General features: G+C 45.2%; 1 protein-coding gene across 18 annotated transcripts in view; it reads right to left on the bottom strand.

The window, feature by feature from the left end:
* eys (eyes shut homolog) overlaps window positions 1-15,249 on the bottom strand; it is a 3,376,609-nt gene that overhangs the window by 598,547 nt on the left and 2,762,813 nt on the right. For all 18 annotated transcript variants that reach the window (XM_038800705.1, XM_038800706.1, XM_038800712.1 and 15 more), the window contains one exon: window positions 2,257-2,369. In XM_038800705.1, the coding sequence (XP_038656633.1) occupies window positions 2,257-2,369 (113 nt within the window). The remainder of the gene's footprint in view (window positions 1-2,256; window positions 2,370-15,249) is intronic.

Here is a 15,249-nt window from a genome sequence, read left to right as displayed (position 1 = left end):
AGCAGCTGGTTTTAAATGGTTCCAATTCAAAAACAGACTTACAGCTAAAGATTTTTGGTGATATGACAATCATGTTAATTTTAATGAAGAACAGCTGAAGGATTGCTTGCCCCTCAGACAGCTATTCTACAAAAAAAAGACACTACAGTAGCATGTCGACTTTATCCTGATAATTATAAACTTTCACTCTGGCATCTGTTCAATAATTCTTCTTTTCTCCAGTGCCTCTATATCATTTTATAGTCTGGAGAACGGGGTTGCTTCCAGCACTCCCAAGTATAGTCTAACCAAGCTTCCCTATACGCTCAACTTAATTTCTCTGAATTCCAATTCCGTCTCTCAGTGGCACGTCCTCTTGCCTCTGAATCATATGGGTTTGTGGGTCTAAGCCCCACTTAATCTAAGCTGAGATTCCAGTGTGCTACTGAGGGAATTCTACACTGTCGGAGGGGGTATCCTTTGGATGGGACATTAAAGAGGAGCCCTGTATGGTCTCTCGGGTGCCCATGTCAAATTTTCTATTGATAGAAGAGCAGGGGTGTACTGCCTGGCCATTATTTATCCCCAAATGTTAAGAAAACAGAATCTTATCATTGCAGTTTGAGTGAGCTCACTGAGTGCAGTTTGGCTGCCCTGTTTTCGATATGGTGCAGTGACTACACTTCAAAGCAACTTCATAGGCTTTGAAACACTTTTGGACATTCTAAAGTTGTGGATGGTGCTATATGAACGCAAGTCCTTTGATTTAATGATTTCTGTGTATAGCTAGACAGTGCGCACTTGCAGAAATCCAGCACTGAAACTATCCTCACATGTGTGCCTTCGTAGACAGTGTCAAGTGTGCATGCATATATTTTATTCTCCGTTCCTTTTGTCCTCCATCTAGGTATCTCTCTAACTCAGTGTAATCACATTATTTGATCCTGTGTCCTTATAAAAACGTAAAAAATAGGAGCAGGAGGAGGCCCTTTGTGCCATTCATTATGACCATGGATGATCATCCAACTCAATAGCCTAATCCTGCTTTCCCTCCATATCCTTTGATCCCATTTGCCCTAAGTGCGATATCTAACTGCTTCTTGAAAACATGCAACATTTTGGCCTCAACTACTTCCTGAGGTAACTTATTGCACAGACCGACCATTCTCTAGGTGAAGAAAGTCCTTCTAATCTGTCCTAAATGGTCAATCCAATATCCTCAGACCGTGACCCTTGGTTCTAGACATACCCACCATCAGAAACATCCTGCATCTACCCTATCTAGATCTCTAAGAATTTTATAGCTTTCTATGAGATTTCCCCCCCCCCCCCCCCCTCCCCCCCCCCCCCCCTCTCCCTCCCCTCATTCTTCTGAATTACAGCGAATCCAATCCAAACCGATTCAATCTCTCCTCATACTTCAATCCCACCATCCCAGGAATCAGTCTGGTAAACTGATTCAGGAATTCAGCCGGTCGGCACCGAAGCATTGCATGGCGGGCAACAGCCTAAAGCGGTGGATACCTGGCGCGGTGTACTCTACGGTGTACTTTTCGGGAGCACGGTGAATTTAAAAACTGCCGCCGCTCCCGATTTCAGCAGCAAAACGGATTCTCCGCCCGCAATTTCGGCGTCGGGGTGTGGAGAATTCAGCCCCCTTTGTCTGTTAATTCATATTTAATTTTCATTGGTTCTGATTCATGTTAAAGTTACAAAAGGTAAACTCGTGTTGGTAATTTGTTTTCTTTGGGCGGGTCATTTTCTTGTCTGAGGGATTGTGACATTATCTGGGTGGGTTCCGTGGCTACATGATTCTCGGTGGCACAACGGTTGCTGACAGTGAGTTGCACTTCCCACCGCATCCATAGAATCACTGCAGTGTAGAAGGAGGCCATTCGGCCAATCAAGTCTGCACTGACCCGCTGAAAAAGCACCTCACCCAGGCCAGTTCCCCACCCAATCCCCAAAACCCCACCCAATTTGAGACATTAAGGAGCAATTTAACATGTCCAATCTACCTAAACCTGCACATCTTGGGAGGAAAACCAGAGCACCTGGACAAAACCCACGCAGGCACATGCAAACTCCACACAGACCGTCACACAAGGCCGGAATTGAACACTGTTCCACCGTGCCGCCAATGGGATTTCCCATTGAAGACACCCCACACCGCCGGGAAACCTGTGCGTGGGGGTGTGCTGCTAGCGGGAAAAGATAATCTTAACAGCTGGAAAATTCCAGCCTATATATCGCAGCTTCAAAAACGCAGTCATCTACCTGCAGTAATCAATGTTGTTTCTGCTAATAGCATTCGAAAGAACGAAGGGCCCCCATCCATTGATTTTCATTATTTCCAGGCAGCCAGTGAAGCTGTTGAATGGCTCAGCCACCTGTAAAACAAAGATTGATTAACACTTCAAAACAAGCTGTTTAAGATTTGCTGCTCAACTACATATAGGGCGGAATTCTCCGCTCCCGTGGAAAATCGAGAAGGCCATCGTGAACTCGGCCGAGTTTCACGACGGCCTCGGAGGCCGCTCCTCTCGCCTTATTCACCCCCACCTGGGGGGCAAGGAGCGGCGCTCAGTTATTGTCGGCCGCCGGGCCTTGTCGCTGGCGCATGACCGGTTGCCGTCTTCCCCTCCTTGATCTTGTGGGCCGGCGGAGGGGAAAGAGTGCGTCCCTTTGAGACGCCGGCCCGGCGATCGGTGGGCACCGATCGCGGGCCAGTCCCCTCCCGAGCACGGCTGTGGTGCTCACTCCCCTCTCCGCCCCCACAAGCGTCAAACCAGCGTTTGGCGCCATGTTCACGATGGAAGCGACCAGGTGTGGTTGCCGCCATCGTGAACCGGTCGCGAACGGCAGGCCGCTCGGCCCATCCGGGTCTGAGAATTGCCGCTCGCCGTGAAAAACGGCGATTCTTCCGAGCGGGGGGTGGGAGAATCGCAGGGGGGGCGTGTCGTGAGTCGCCCGGCCCTCCCGCGATTCTCCCACCCGGCGTGGGGAGCGGAGAATCGCGCCCATAGTTTCTTTAGAAATTCCATGAATTTCTGAGTTCTGTGATCCATTAGCAGACTAGAACATGGATATTGATTTAATAAGCATGATTTGACACGTTTTTATAAAGCTATTTGTCGATAACGTAGGTCAAATGCATCGGCTATATGAAGAATATTTAAACGTTAATTTTACCTTTCAATCCTGTGTCTCCCGATCTATAAAAGGCTTGCAATGCTCATGTTTCTGCTACGCATATTCATGTAGTCTGGGTATAATTGGCTAAACCAGTGTAAAAGACATGTGTTGAGGCCAGACCAACTTTCATTTATCCTTTCTGTGACCCTTTACACTGGATCAAAGTTTGAGGGGAGGCAAAGTGGTATCTAGTAATCCGGGGTAATGCTCTGGGGATCGGATTTCAAATCCCACCATTGAAGATGGTGAAATTGTAATCTCATGAAACTTGGAATTAACAGTCAAATGATGACCATGAAACCATTGTCCATTGCCATAAAGGTGTTCAGATGTGACCATCAAAGGGTGTGGGGAAACATCCCACATTCTGATTTCCCTGTCTTCTCTGCATACAAACACACTGTTGCTACTCAAGTGCTCTGTGAGAAGCGATAGTCAACACGGTTTTGTGAAGGGTAGGTCGTGCCTCACAAACCTTATTGAGTTCTTTGAGAAGGTGACCAAACAGGTGGATGAGGGTAAAGCAGTTGATGTGGTGTATATGGATTTCAGTAAAGTGTTTGATAAGGTTCCCCACGGTAGGCTATTGCAGAAAATACAGAGGCATGGGATTCAGGGTGATTTAGTAGTTTGGATCAGAAATTGGCTAGCTGGAAGAAGACAAAGGGTGGTGGTTGATGGGAAATGTTCAGACTGGAGTCTAGTTATTAGTGGTGTACCACAAGGATCTGTTTTGGGGCCACTGCTGTTTGTCATTTTTATAAATGATCTGGAGGAGGGCGTAGAAGGATGGGTGAGTAAACTTGCAGATGACACTACAGTCGGTGGAGATGTGGACAGTGCAGAAGGATGTGACAAGTTACAGAGGGACATAGATAAGCTGCAGAGCTGGGCTGAGAGGTGGCAAATGGAGTTTAATGCAGAAAAGTGTGAGGTGATTCATTTTGGAAGGAATAACAGGAAGACAGAGTACTGGGCTAATGGTAAGATTCTTTGTAGTGTGGATGAGCAGAGATCTCCATGTACATAGATCCCTGTTGCCACCCAGGTTGAGAGGGTTGTTAAGGTGTACGGAGTGTTAGCATTTATTGGTAGAGGGATTGAGTTTCTGAGCCATGAGGTCATGTTGCAGCTGTACAAAACTCTGATGCGGCAGCATTTGGAGTATTGCGTGCAGTTCTGGTCGCCGCATTATAGGAAGGATGTGGAAGCATTGGAAAGGGTGCAGAGGAGATTTACCAGAATGTTGCCTGGTATGGAGGGAAGATCTTCTGAGGGAAGGCTGAGGGACTTGAGGCTGTTTTCGTTAGAGAGAAGGTTAAGAGGTGACTTAATTAAGGCATACAAGATGATCAGAGGATTAGATAGGGTGGACCGTGAGAGCCTCTTTCCTCCGATGGTGATGTCCAACACAAGGGGACATAGCTTTACATTGAGGGGAGATAGATATAGGACAGATGTCAGAGGTAGGTTCTTTACTCCGAGAGTAGTAAGGGCGTGGAATGCCCTGCCTGCAACAGTAGTGGACTCTCCAACACTAAGGGCATTCAAATGGTCATCGGATAAACATATGGATGATAAGGGAATAGTGTAGATGGGCTTTAGAGGGGTTTCACAGGTCGGCGCAACATCGAGGGCCGAAGGGCCTGTACTGCGCTGTAATGTTCTATGTTCAAAGAGGTAGGTTTAATTTAAGGAGTGTCTTAAAGGACAAGAGACCGGTGGGGAGGTTTAGGGAGAGAATTCCAGAGCTTAGGAACTCGGAAGCTAAAGGCAAAGCTGCTGTTGTGAGTGATGTAAATCAGGGACAAGCAAGAGGCCAGAAGTAGAGTGCAGTGATCTCAAAAGGATTGTAAGGCTGGAGGTGATTCCAGAAATAGGGAAGGGTGGGCCATGGATGAATTTGAAAACAAGGGCAGTAATTTTCACACTGACGTGCTAATGGCTCATGAGACTCTTTGATCAGAAAGCACTGAGGTGAGCTGGGCAGCAGAGTTTTCAATGAGCAGATAGAACATAGAACGTTACAGCGCAGTATAGGCCCTTCGGCCCTCGATGTCGCGCCGACCTGTGAAACCCCTCTACACTATTCCCTTATCACCCATATGCCTATCCAATGACTATTTGAATGCGTTTAGTGTTGGTGAGTCCACTACTGTTGCAGGCAGGGCATTCCACGCCCTTACTACTCTCTGAGTAAAGAATCTACCTCTGACATCTGTCCGATATCTATCTCCCCTCAATGTAAAGCTATGTCCCCTCGTGCTGGACATCACCATCCGAGGAAAAAGGCTCTCAATGTCCACCCTATCTAATCCTCTGATCATCTTGTATGCCTCAATTAAGTCACCTCTTAACCTTCTTCTCTCTAACGAAAACAGCCTCAAGTCCTTCAGCCTTTCCTCGTAAGATCTACCCTCCATACCAGGCAACATCCTTGTAAATCTCCTCTGTACCCTTTCCAATGCTTCCATATCCTTCCTATAATGTGGCAACCAGAACTGCACGCAATACTCCAAATGCGGCCGCACCAGAGTTTTGTACAACTGCAACATGACCTCATGGCTCCGAAACTCAATTCCTCTACCAATAAAAGCTAACACACCGTACGCCTTCTTAACAGCCCTCTCAACCTGGGTGGCACCTTTCAGGGATCTATGGACATGGACACCGAGATCTTTCTGCTCGTTCACACTACCAAGAATCTTACCATTAGCCCAGTACTCTGTCTTCCTGTTATTCCTTCCAAAATAAATCACCTCACACTTTTCTGCATTAAACTCCATTTGCCACCTCTCAGCCCAGCTCTGCAGCTTATCTATGTCCCTGTGTAACTTGTAACATCCTTCTGCACTGTCCACAACTCCACCGACTTTAGTGTCATCTGCAAATTTACTCACCCATCCTTCTACGCCCTCCTCCGGGTCATTTATAAAAATGACAAACAGCAGCGGCCCCAAAACATATCTGCGTGATACACCACTAGTAACTGGACACCAGTCTGAACATTTCCCATTAATCATCACCCTTTGTCTTCTATCAGCTAGCCAATTTCTGATCTAAACTGCTAAATCACCTTGAATCCCATGCCTCTATATTTTCTGCAATAGCCTACCGTGGGGAACCTTATCAAATGCTTTACTGAAATCCATATACACCACATCAACTGCTTTACCCTCATCCACCTGTTTGGTCACCTTCTCGAAGAACTCAATAAGGTTTGTGAAGCACGACCTTCCCTTCACAAAACCATGTTGACTATCTCTAAACAAATTATTCCTTTCCAGATGATTATACATCCTATCTCTTATAAACCTTTCCAAGATTTTTCCCACAACAGAAGTAAGGCTCACTGGTCTATAGTTACCGGGGTTATCTCTACTCCCCTTCTTGAACAAAGGGACAACATTTGCTATCCTCCAGTCTTCTGGCACTATTCCTGTGGACAAAGGTGACTTAAAGATCAAAGCCAAAGGCTCAGCAATCTCCTCCCTAGCTAGATGTTTATGAAGACTACAAGGTGGGAGATCAACCAGGACAGCATTGGAGTAGACATTTGTTAAGCTGCTCTGTGGTTCGCTCCATTAGTTTAAAACTTTAATTTATGAAATGCAGGTGCATTATGGTTGATACTGGTCAGTCTTGATATGGATAATAAGGGTATATTCCTTTAATGGGGACACTTTTCTCAAAAAATGAAATTAAAATCGCTTATTGTCACAAGCAGGCTTCAATAAGGGATAATTGGGGTCCAAAGTATCCAAATCAACACTAATGGGTTTTTTTTTTGTTTATAGAGATGTCCTGATAAATGGGAATACTTTTTACTTCTCTGCAACATCCTAGGCAGCAGCTTTCAGCTTTATTAAATATTCATCATGTGATCTGGCATTTTTAGCAGCTGCAGCTGACAGGCTTTCAACCAATTCCATCTCTGCACATCTTCAAACCACTTCCTCCAATGTTAACATCTCCTAATGAAGACATGACAAATTCCACATCGGACTTTCTTCATTATTTTGTAATAAACATGAGTACGTTTCACCATGATGAATATGTCTGATTACAATTCCTCTGAAATGTCTGGCAGTTTACACACCGGTGTTGTTTTGGGGGGGGGGGGGGGGGGGGGTTGGTTGCAATGCTGGGCCCAGGAGAAAGGATACAGTTTCTTGCCAAGAAAAGCTTTTAGTTCAGAATTAGTCTACATTGTGACGTGAAAAGACTCAACACTAATAAAAATAAGAGCTTCTGTAGCTTTTAATGTACAGCTATTGCATTATTTTCGAAATGTCAAGAGCCACGTACTGTCCATCAGTGCTGATGAAAGTTGTTGATTTTTTTTTTGTTTTAGAAGTGAAGAACCAATCATGAACTATTAATGTTGCTAACAATGGGCTTAATTTTTCCAGTCGGCTCCACCCCTTTTGTATAGCATCAGTGGCAGGAATTTACAAATGGCTTAACCGGGCAGCACGGTAGCATTGTGGATAGCACAATTGCTTCACAGCTCCAGGGTCCCAGGTTTGATTCCCGGCTTGGGTCACTGTGTCTGTGCAGAGTCTGCACATCCTCCCCGTGTGTGCGTGGGTTTCCTCCGGGTGCATCCGGTTTCCTCCCACAGTCCAAAGATGTGCAGGTTAGGTGGATTGGCCATGATAAATTGCCCTTAGTGTCCAAAATTGCTCTTCGTGTTGGGCGGGTTACTGGGTTATGGGGATAGGGTGGAGGTGTTGACCTTGGGTAGGGTGCTCTTTCCAAGAGCCATTGCAGACTCGATGGGCTGAATGGCCTCCTTCTGCACTGTAAATTCTATGATAATCTATGAATGCTCTATATTGCTCTCAGGGTTTCTAACCCTTGGAAAATAAATGAATGAATATTAGCGAAAATGTGAAGAGGAAAGAAATGTTACAAATGTGAGGTGTTGTGCTTCAGGACTGTCTATAATTTGGGAAAAATGGAGGAATGAAGGGGCGTATGTTACCTGCTTTGAACTCAGCTGAAAGTGAGCCTGATTGGTTTAGTTTTAGAGATTAAAGGGGCCCCATAATGTTTTACTGGGAATGAGGTACAAGACTTTCATGCCTGTAAATAATGAACAAAGCACCTTTGCTGAGGCTAAATAGACTGACAGTCAACAAAGTCCGAGGACGGTTTTCAGAATGTCAGGTTTTGTATATGATTATATCTTAGATATTCTTTATAATTTGAAGATCGAATGAAGGTGGTAGTCTAAAGGATCACTTTTCAGAGCGACTACCTGGATATAAGGTACATGTTATTCATATTACCATGGAGATGGGCTTTGAGAAGGGAAGGGTCCATTTGAGGATAAGGTTGTCCTGAAATATCACCGATCTTCATAGACTGGCTCAGTCTGCAAAAACCTGAGGGAGAAAGCCGAGAGATATGGACAGCAGGACTCTTAAGGTGCACCACCACAATAATGTAGGTGGGAACAAAGACTGATCAGACCAGGGTCATGGATGATTGACCTAGCTTTGGATAGAGGAAAAAACCCTCCAGGGCAATCAACACATGAAAGTAATTATCCATCTAAAAAAGCAAAAGCAAGCTAAACCCTGGAAAAAGTGTCTACCTAATAAGGTGGGATTCCCAGTAACTTCACCTTTACCAGTGTTTAATTGAATATAATTGCAAGTCTTTCTATTAAAGTTGAACAGAAATTATACCTCCTTACCGTCACATTATTTTACTTGCTTTGAATGCAAGACTCATTTTTGCATGTTTTTAAATGGTGAAAGCTAAGTTAGGCAGTACACTTAACAATGATTCAGAACAGGAACAAAGAACAATACAACACAGGAACAGGCCCTCCAAGCCTGTTCCGGTCATGATACCACCCTTGGCCAAAACCTTCAGCACTTCTTTGTGCCGTATCCCTCTATACCCATCCTATCCATGTATTTGTCAAGATGCCTTTTGAACGCTGTTAACGTATCTGCTTCCACAACCTCCAGGCACTCACCACCCTCTGTGTATAAAGAAAAAAACAAAAACTGCCTCGTACATCTCCTCTAAACTTTGCCCACTGACCTCTCCACCCTGGGACGAGCGACCACTCTATCCATGCCCCTCAATCTTGTAGGCCTCTATCAGGTCTACACCATTCATTCTACTTCTACACTCCGTCATTCTAATAAAAACAGTCCAGCTCTATTCAGCCTGTCCGCAAAGCTAACAGCTTCCATACCAGGCAACATCCTGGTAAACCTCCTCTGCACCCTCGCCAAAGCCTCCACATCCTTCTGGTAGTGTGGCGGTCAGAATTGTGCACAATATTCCAAGTGCAGCCTTACCAAGGTTTTATATAACTAGCATGACCTGCCGGTTTTTATACTCTATGCTCTATCCAATGAAGGCACGCATTCCATATGCTTTCTTGACTACCTTGTCCACTTGTGTTGCCACTTTTAAAGATCTGTGGACCTGCATGCCCAGATATTTCTGACTTTCTATATTCCTAAAAGTTTTGCCTTTTATTGTATATTTCCCCTCTATGTTAGATCTACCAAAATGCATTAACTCACATTTGTCCAGATTAAACTCGAATTGCCATTTCTCTGCCCAAGTCTCCAACCTATCTATGTCCCGCTATATCCTTTGACAATCCCTCAACACTCTCTGCCACTCCATCAACCTTGGTGGCATCCGTGAACTTACTGATCAGACCAGCTACATTTTCCTCCAAATTGTTTGGGGCCTCACGGTAGCATGGTGGTTAGCATCAATGCTTCACAGCTCCAGGGTCCCAGGTTCGATTCCCGGCTGGGTCACTGTCTGTGTGGAGTCTGCACGTCCTCCCCGTGTGTGCGTGGGTTTCCTCCGGGTGCTCTGGTTTCCTCCCACAGTCCAAAGATGTGCGGGTTAGGTGGATTGGCCATGCTAAATTGCCCGTAGTGTAAGGTTAATGGGGGGATTGTTGGGTTGCGGGTTACGTGGGTTTAAGTGGGGTGATCATGGCTCGGCACAACATTGATGGCCGAAGGGCCTGTTCTGTGCTGTACTGTTCTATGTTCTACACTACCAACAACAGAGGCCCCAGCACCAATCCCTGGAGAAAACCACTAGTCACAACTTTCTATTCAGAAAAACATTCTTCTGCTGCTACCCTCTGCCTTCTGTGACTGAGCCAGTTCTGTATCCATCTGCAGAAGGCACCAGTCTGCTTTGAGGGACCTTGTCAAAGGCTTTACTGAAGTCCATGTAAACAACATCCACCGCCCTCCCCTCATCAAACATCTTTGTCACCTCCTCAAAAAACTCGATTAATTTAGTGAGGCATGCCCGCCCCTTCACAAAACCATGCTGTCTATTGCTGATGAGTCCATTTGTTTCCAAATGGGTGTAAATCCTGTCCCTGAGAATTCTCTCCAATAATTTATCTACTACCGACCTGAGGCTCACGGCCTATAGTTTCCAGGATTATCCCTGCCACCTTTCTTAAACAGCGGTACCACATTAGCTATTCTCCAGTCCTCTGGGATCACACCTGTAGCCAACGAGTGTACAAAGATGTCCGTCAAGGCCCCAGCAATATCCTCCCTCGCTTCACTCAGTATTCTGAAGTAAATCCAATCCGGCCCAGGTGACCTATTGACCTTAATGTCTTTTAAAACACCCAATACCTCCTCCTTTTTCATATCAGCATGACCCAGACTATCCACACACCCTACCCGAGAATCTAATTCCACAGAGTCCTTGGGCGGGATTCTCTGATTGCTGACGCCGAAATTGCATTTGGCTATTGGCTGGAGAATCCCTTTTGACACCGAAATTGGGGGCGGCGCCTGTTTTCGGAAGCTCCACCCACTCCAAAACGGCCTTATTGGTGGGTATGCCGCACGCCATTGGGACAGACTCAAGACGTCACCTGAAGGCCCTCCTGCGATGCGCCACCCACGATGGGCCGACTTCCCAATGGCGTGGATCACTTGGGGCCTGAGGTTTCGGCAACCTTGATTAGCGGCTGTGGACTGTGTCCAGTGCCGCTCAGTTGCAGGGGGGGGAGCAGCTCCGCTGGCCAGGCGGGCTTCAGCGGGGGATGGGGCGACAGCGGGAAATCAGGAGGGGTCATGAAAAGTCCTTGGCAAGTAGAATCCCAAAGATTTTTATTCATATGTAAAAAGCAAGAGCGTGGCCAGGGAAAGAATTGGTCCCGGGGTGGTGAGGGGGATTACAATGAGGCACTATAAGAACATAAGAACTAGGAGCAGGAGTAGGCCATCTGGCCCCTCAGGCCTGCTCCCCCATTCAATGAGATCATGGCTGATCTTTTATGGACTCAGCTCCACTCTCCAGCCCGAACACTTAATCCCTTTATTCTTCAAAAAACTATCTATCTTTATCTTAAAAACATTTAATGAAGGAGCCTCTGCTGCTTCACTGGGCAAGGAATTCCATAGATTCACAACCCTTTGGGTGAAGAAGTTCCTCCCAAACTTAGTCCTAAATCTACTTCCCCTTATTTTGAGGCTATGCCCCCTAGTTCTGCTTTCACCCGCCAGTGGAAACAACCTGGCCGCATCTATCCTATCTATTCCCTTCATAATTTTACATGTGGCAGGCAGGCCAGGTCCACACGTGGCTGACGCCATGTTGTACGGCATGACCGCTGCAGGCGGCCGCCGTGCACATGAGCAGTCACAGACCAGGCAATTCTTTGTCCGTATCTTCAGGGAAAGCCGGGGTTTTATGGCGCGCAGCTACTAGCCCCCACCAGGCGGAGCATTGGTGCAGGGCGCCGCTGACTTTTTGGTCATCATACTAGTCCCATGCTCTGGGCATAGCCGCCAAATCGGAGAATCCAGCTCCTTTTCTTTAGTGAACACTGATGCAAAGTACTCATTTAGTACCTCGCCCATTTCCTCTGGCTGAACACATAGATTTCCCCCACTGTCCTTAAGTGGTCCAATCCTTTCCCTGGCTACCCTCTTGCTTTTTACATATGAATAAAAAGCTTTGGGATTCTACTTGCCAAGGACTTTTCACGCTTAAGTATCTTCCTACTTTCTTTACACCCCTCAAGGGTTTTGACTGTCCCCACTCTTCTAGACCGTACAAAACCTCCTTTTTCATTTTGATGAGGTTCACAATATCCCTCATTATCCACGCCTCCCGAAACTTCCCATACAGGTTTAACTCCTTCACTTAGTTCAGTGAGGGAAGAGTGGAGATGTATTCTGTCTCATCTGAGGAAATTGCTGCAATGGCCCAGAGAAATTTGGATGATTTTATCACAGTGTTTTGGTCAGGGAAGCTTTTTAAGCTGTGGTCTCCGCGGCGATCGTAGTAATAATAATTTTTGCGTGTGGAAGTTTCGTTGTGGTTACTAGTGAGGAGGCTATGAAATTTTCAATCGAAGAATCACTCTGAAAAGTGAACGGGGCATAATTTCCATGAGAGTGACACAGGTGAAGGTTGGGTTCTAGCTGTATAAAGCTCTGGTTGTCCACACTTCAACTGGACACCATACCTTAGGAAAGAGATACTGACTTTGGAGGTTATCAAAAGGTAGGTTCACCATACAGGGGCAAAAAAGATTAACCGATGAGGACAGGTTTATAGAATTGTGTTGCCTTGACTGTAGAAGATTTAAGGGTGACCTAATCAAGGTACTTCAGATGATTAAAGATATCAAGTGAAAGTCTACTGAGGCTGGGAGTTTGGTACATTTTAAAATGGGCAGCATGGTAACTCAGTGGTTAGCACTGTGGCTTCACAGTTCCAGGGTCTCGGGTTCGATTCCGGCTTGTCTGTGCGGAGTCTGCATGTTCTCATCGTGTCTGCGTGGGTTTCCTTCGGGTGCTCTGTTTCCTCCCACAGTCCATAAATGTGCAGGTTAGGTGGATTGGCCATGATAAATTGCCCTTAGTGTCCAAAAAGGTTAGATGGGTAACTGGATTATGGGAATAGGGTGGAGTTGTGGGCTTGGGTGGTGTGTTCTTTCTGAGGGCCGGTGCAGACTCAATGGGCCGAATGGCCTCTTTCTGCACTGTAGAACTGGGAGTCTAAGAAAATACCATGTGGTATATTATCGATAAAGGTATGAAGGGTACGGAAACGAGGTGAGTGGATGGAGTTAAGAATCCAACTGAATGGATTGTTCTAGATTTGACAAGCTGAATGGCCTACTTTTGTTCCTGTGTTCCAAGAAGCAGTAAAAATATCCAAGCATAGGTTTCAGATTAGGTCATCAGACAGTAATTCAGGGGTTCTTGCAGTTATATAGTACTATTCACGACTTCCAAACATTCGAAAGTGTTTTCAGCCAGTGTTGGTGTTTTGAAGTGTAACGTAGGGAACGCAGCAGGCAATTTGTACACAGCAAGATCCCATGAACAACAATGAGATAATGACAAGGTAATCTGTTTCAGCGATGGTGCGTGAAGCATAATTGTTGGTGTGAACACTGTGGAGACGTCCCTACTTTTCTTTGAACTAGTGCTACGGAATCTTTCACATACAAAACGATCCTCTCAATTTTATTCACTGCTGTTAGGTAGCAAACGCCGATCACAGTCTTTGAAAGGCAAACCAGAAAAGCTGTAAAGTCACCATGGTAACAGATGAGGACCATCAGTTGCATACTTTTTACCATTATATTAATTACATACTCCCCTCAGAACATGTCTCTTGAATTTCTTATTCCTTCTAAACCCTGTAGTCTTCTAAACCCACGCTTCCCATCAGCTTAATCTTTACTTCATGATTTAACTGATTCATTGGAACCTGATCCTTAACTTGGGCTTCTCCATTGAAAGAAAATGCTGATGATTACGCAAAAATGAGTCTTGCATTCAAGAACAATTGAAAATGAAATGAAATGAAAATCGCTTATTGTCACGAGTAGGCTTCAATGAAGTTACTGTGAAAAGTCCCTAGTCGCCACATTCCGGCGCCTGTCCGGGGAGGCTGATACGGGAATCGAACCGTGCTGCTGGCCTGCTGGGTCTGCTTTAAAAGCCAGCGATTTAGCCCAGTGAGCTAAACCAGCCCCTTCATTAAAATGAAGTGACGATAAGGAGTTATAAATTTCTGTCCAGCTTTATTTATATTAATTATATTCAAATGTAACCGCAATGGCTTGATATTTGCTATCGAGGTTGATAGCTCGAGTTGGGAAATTCCTGGACTCGGCAGCCTACCTGAGTGTAAAGTGTCCCATCAAGCACAATCTTTGTTTAGGCGGGGGGGAAGGGGTGTATGTGTGGCATTAACAAATGATAGAAGCATTTATTCACACAGAGTCCTTTTGTATACAGAAAGGGTATGTCCACACATGCCTTTTTCAACTTGGAGAATAGTTATTCCTTGGTTCATTCCTCATGACAATGCCTTGACTGATCAGAGGCGGCTTGCCTGGCTTGAATTTGAACAAAATCTTGGCAATGAACTGTTCCCGCAGCATTCTCAATGGCAACACCTCTATCAACCCACTTGCCAACCAATCGGTTCTCTCTTCTCATGCAGTATAAATTGTTTACTATTGGTATTCTTGCAAACCGTCCAGATGAGTGAAAGACAAAAAGCCTCAACAACATATCTCTTTTTTTTTTAGCAATACTCAAATTCTGTTCTCCCAAACAACTATATTGAATTAAATGATGGGAAGGTTTTGGCTTTAGTTCTCAAACTACCGATTCCACCCCTCTCCCTGGCAACAGTCTCAGATTAAACCAATCAACTTGCAACCTCGGTGCAATTTTCAGAGTCTTAAGGGCTTCGAAGCCATTCCCAGTCTGCCATTAAATATTTATGGGAGTGGGTTTGTTGACATGGGTGCAAAGATTGACAGCATAATGATATAATAAGCTATTTGTCACCTCTTTTGTCAATGGTTCAATGTTTATTTGCACAAGATAAAGAGGTATTGCACACTTGTAGCTTCTATAATTGATATGTTAAACGTCTAGTTAATTTACACTTCTATAGGGTTGTAGAAGAGCAGTTTTTTAAAATAGTATGAATAGCTTTTTTCAGCAGTTCCACACATTATTACTATATTATTCATTGGTTCTTTACAGTGCATATATTAGGTGAATGTATATG

This window comes from Scyliorhinus canicula, chromosome 6, assembly GCF_902713615.1.
Source record: "Scyliorhinus canicula chromosome 6, sScyCan1.1, whole genome shotgun sequence".
NCBI classification, from domain to species: Eukaryota; Metazoa; Chordata; class Chondrichthyes; order Carcharhiniformes; family Scyliorhinidae; genus Scyliorhinus; species Scyliorhinus canicula.
Note: the sequence above shows the minus strand (reverse complement) of the source record. Positions and strands in the feature narration are given on the sequence as shown.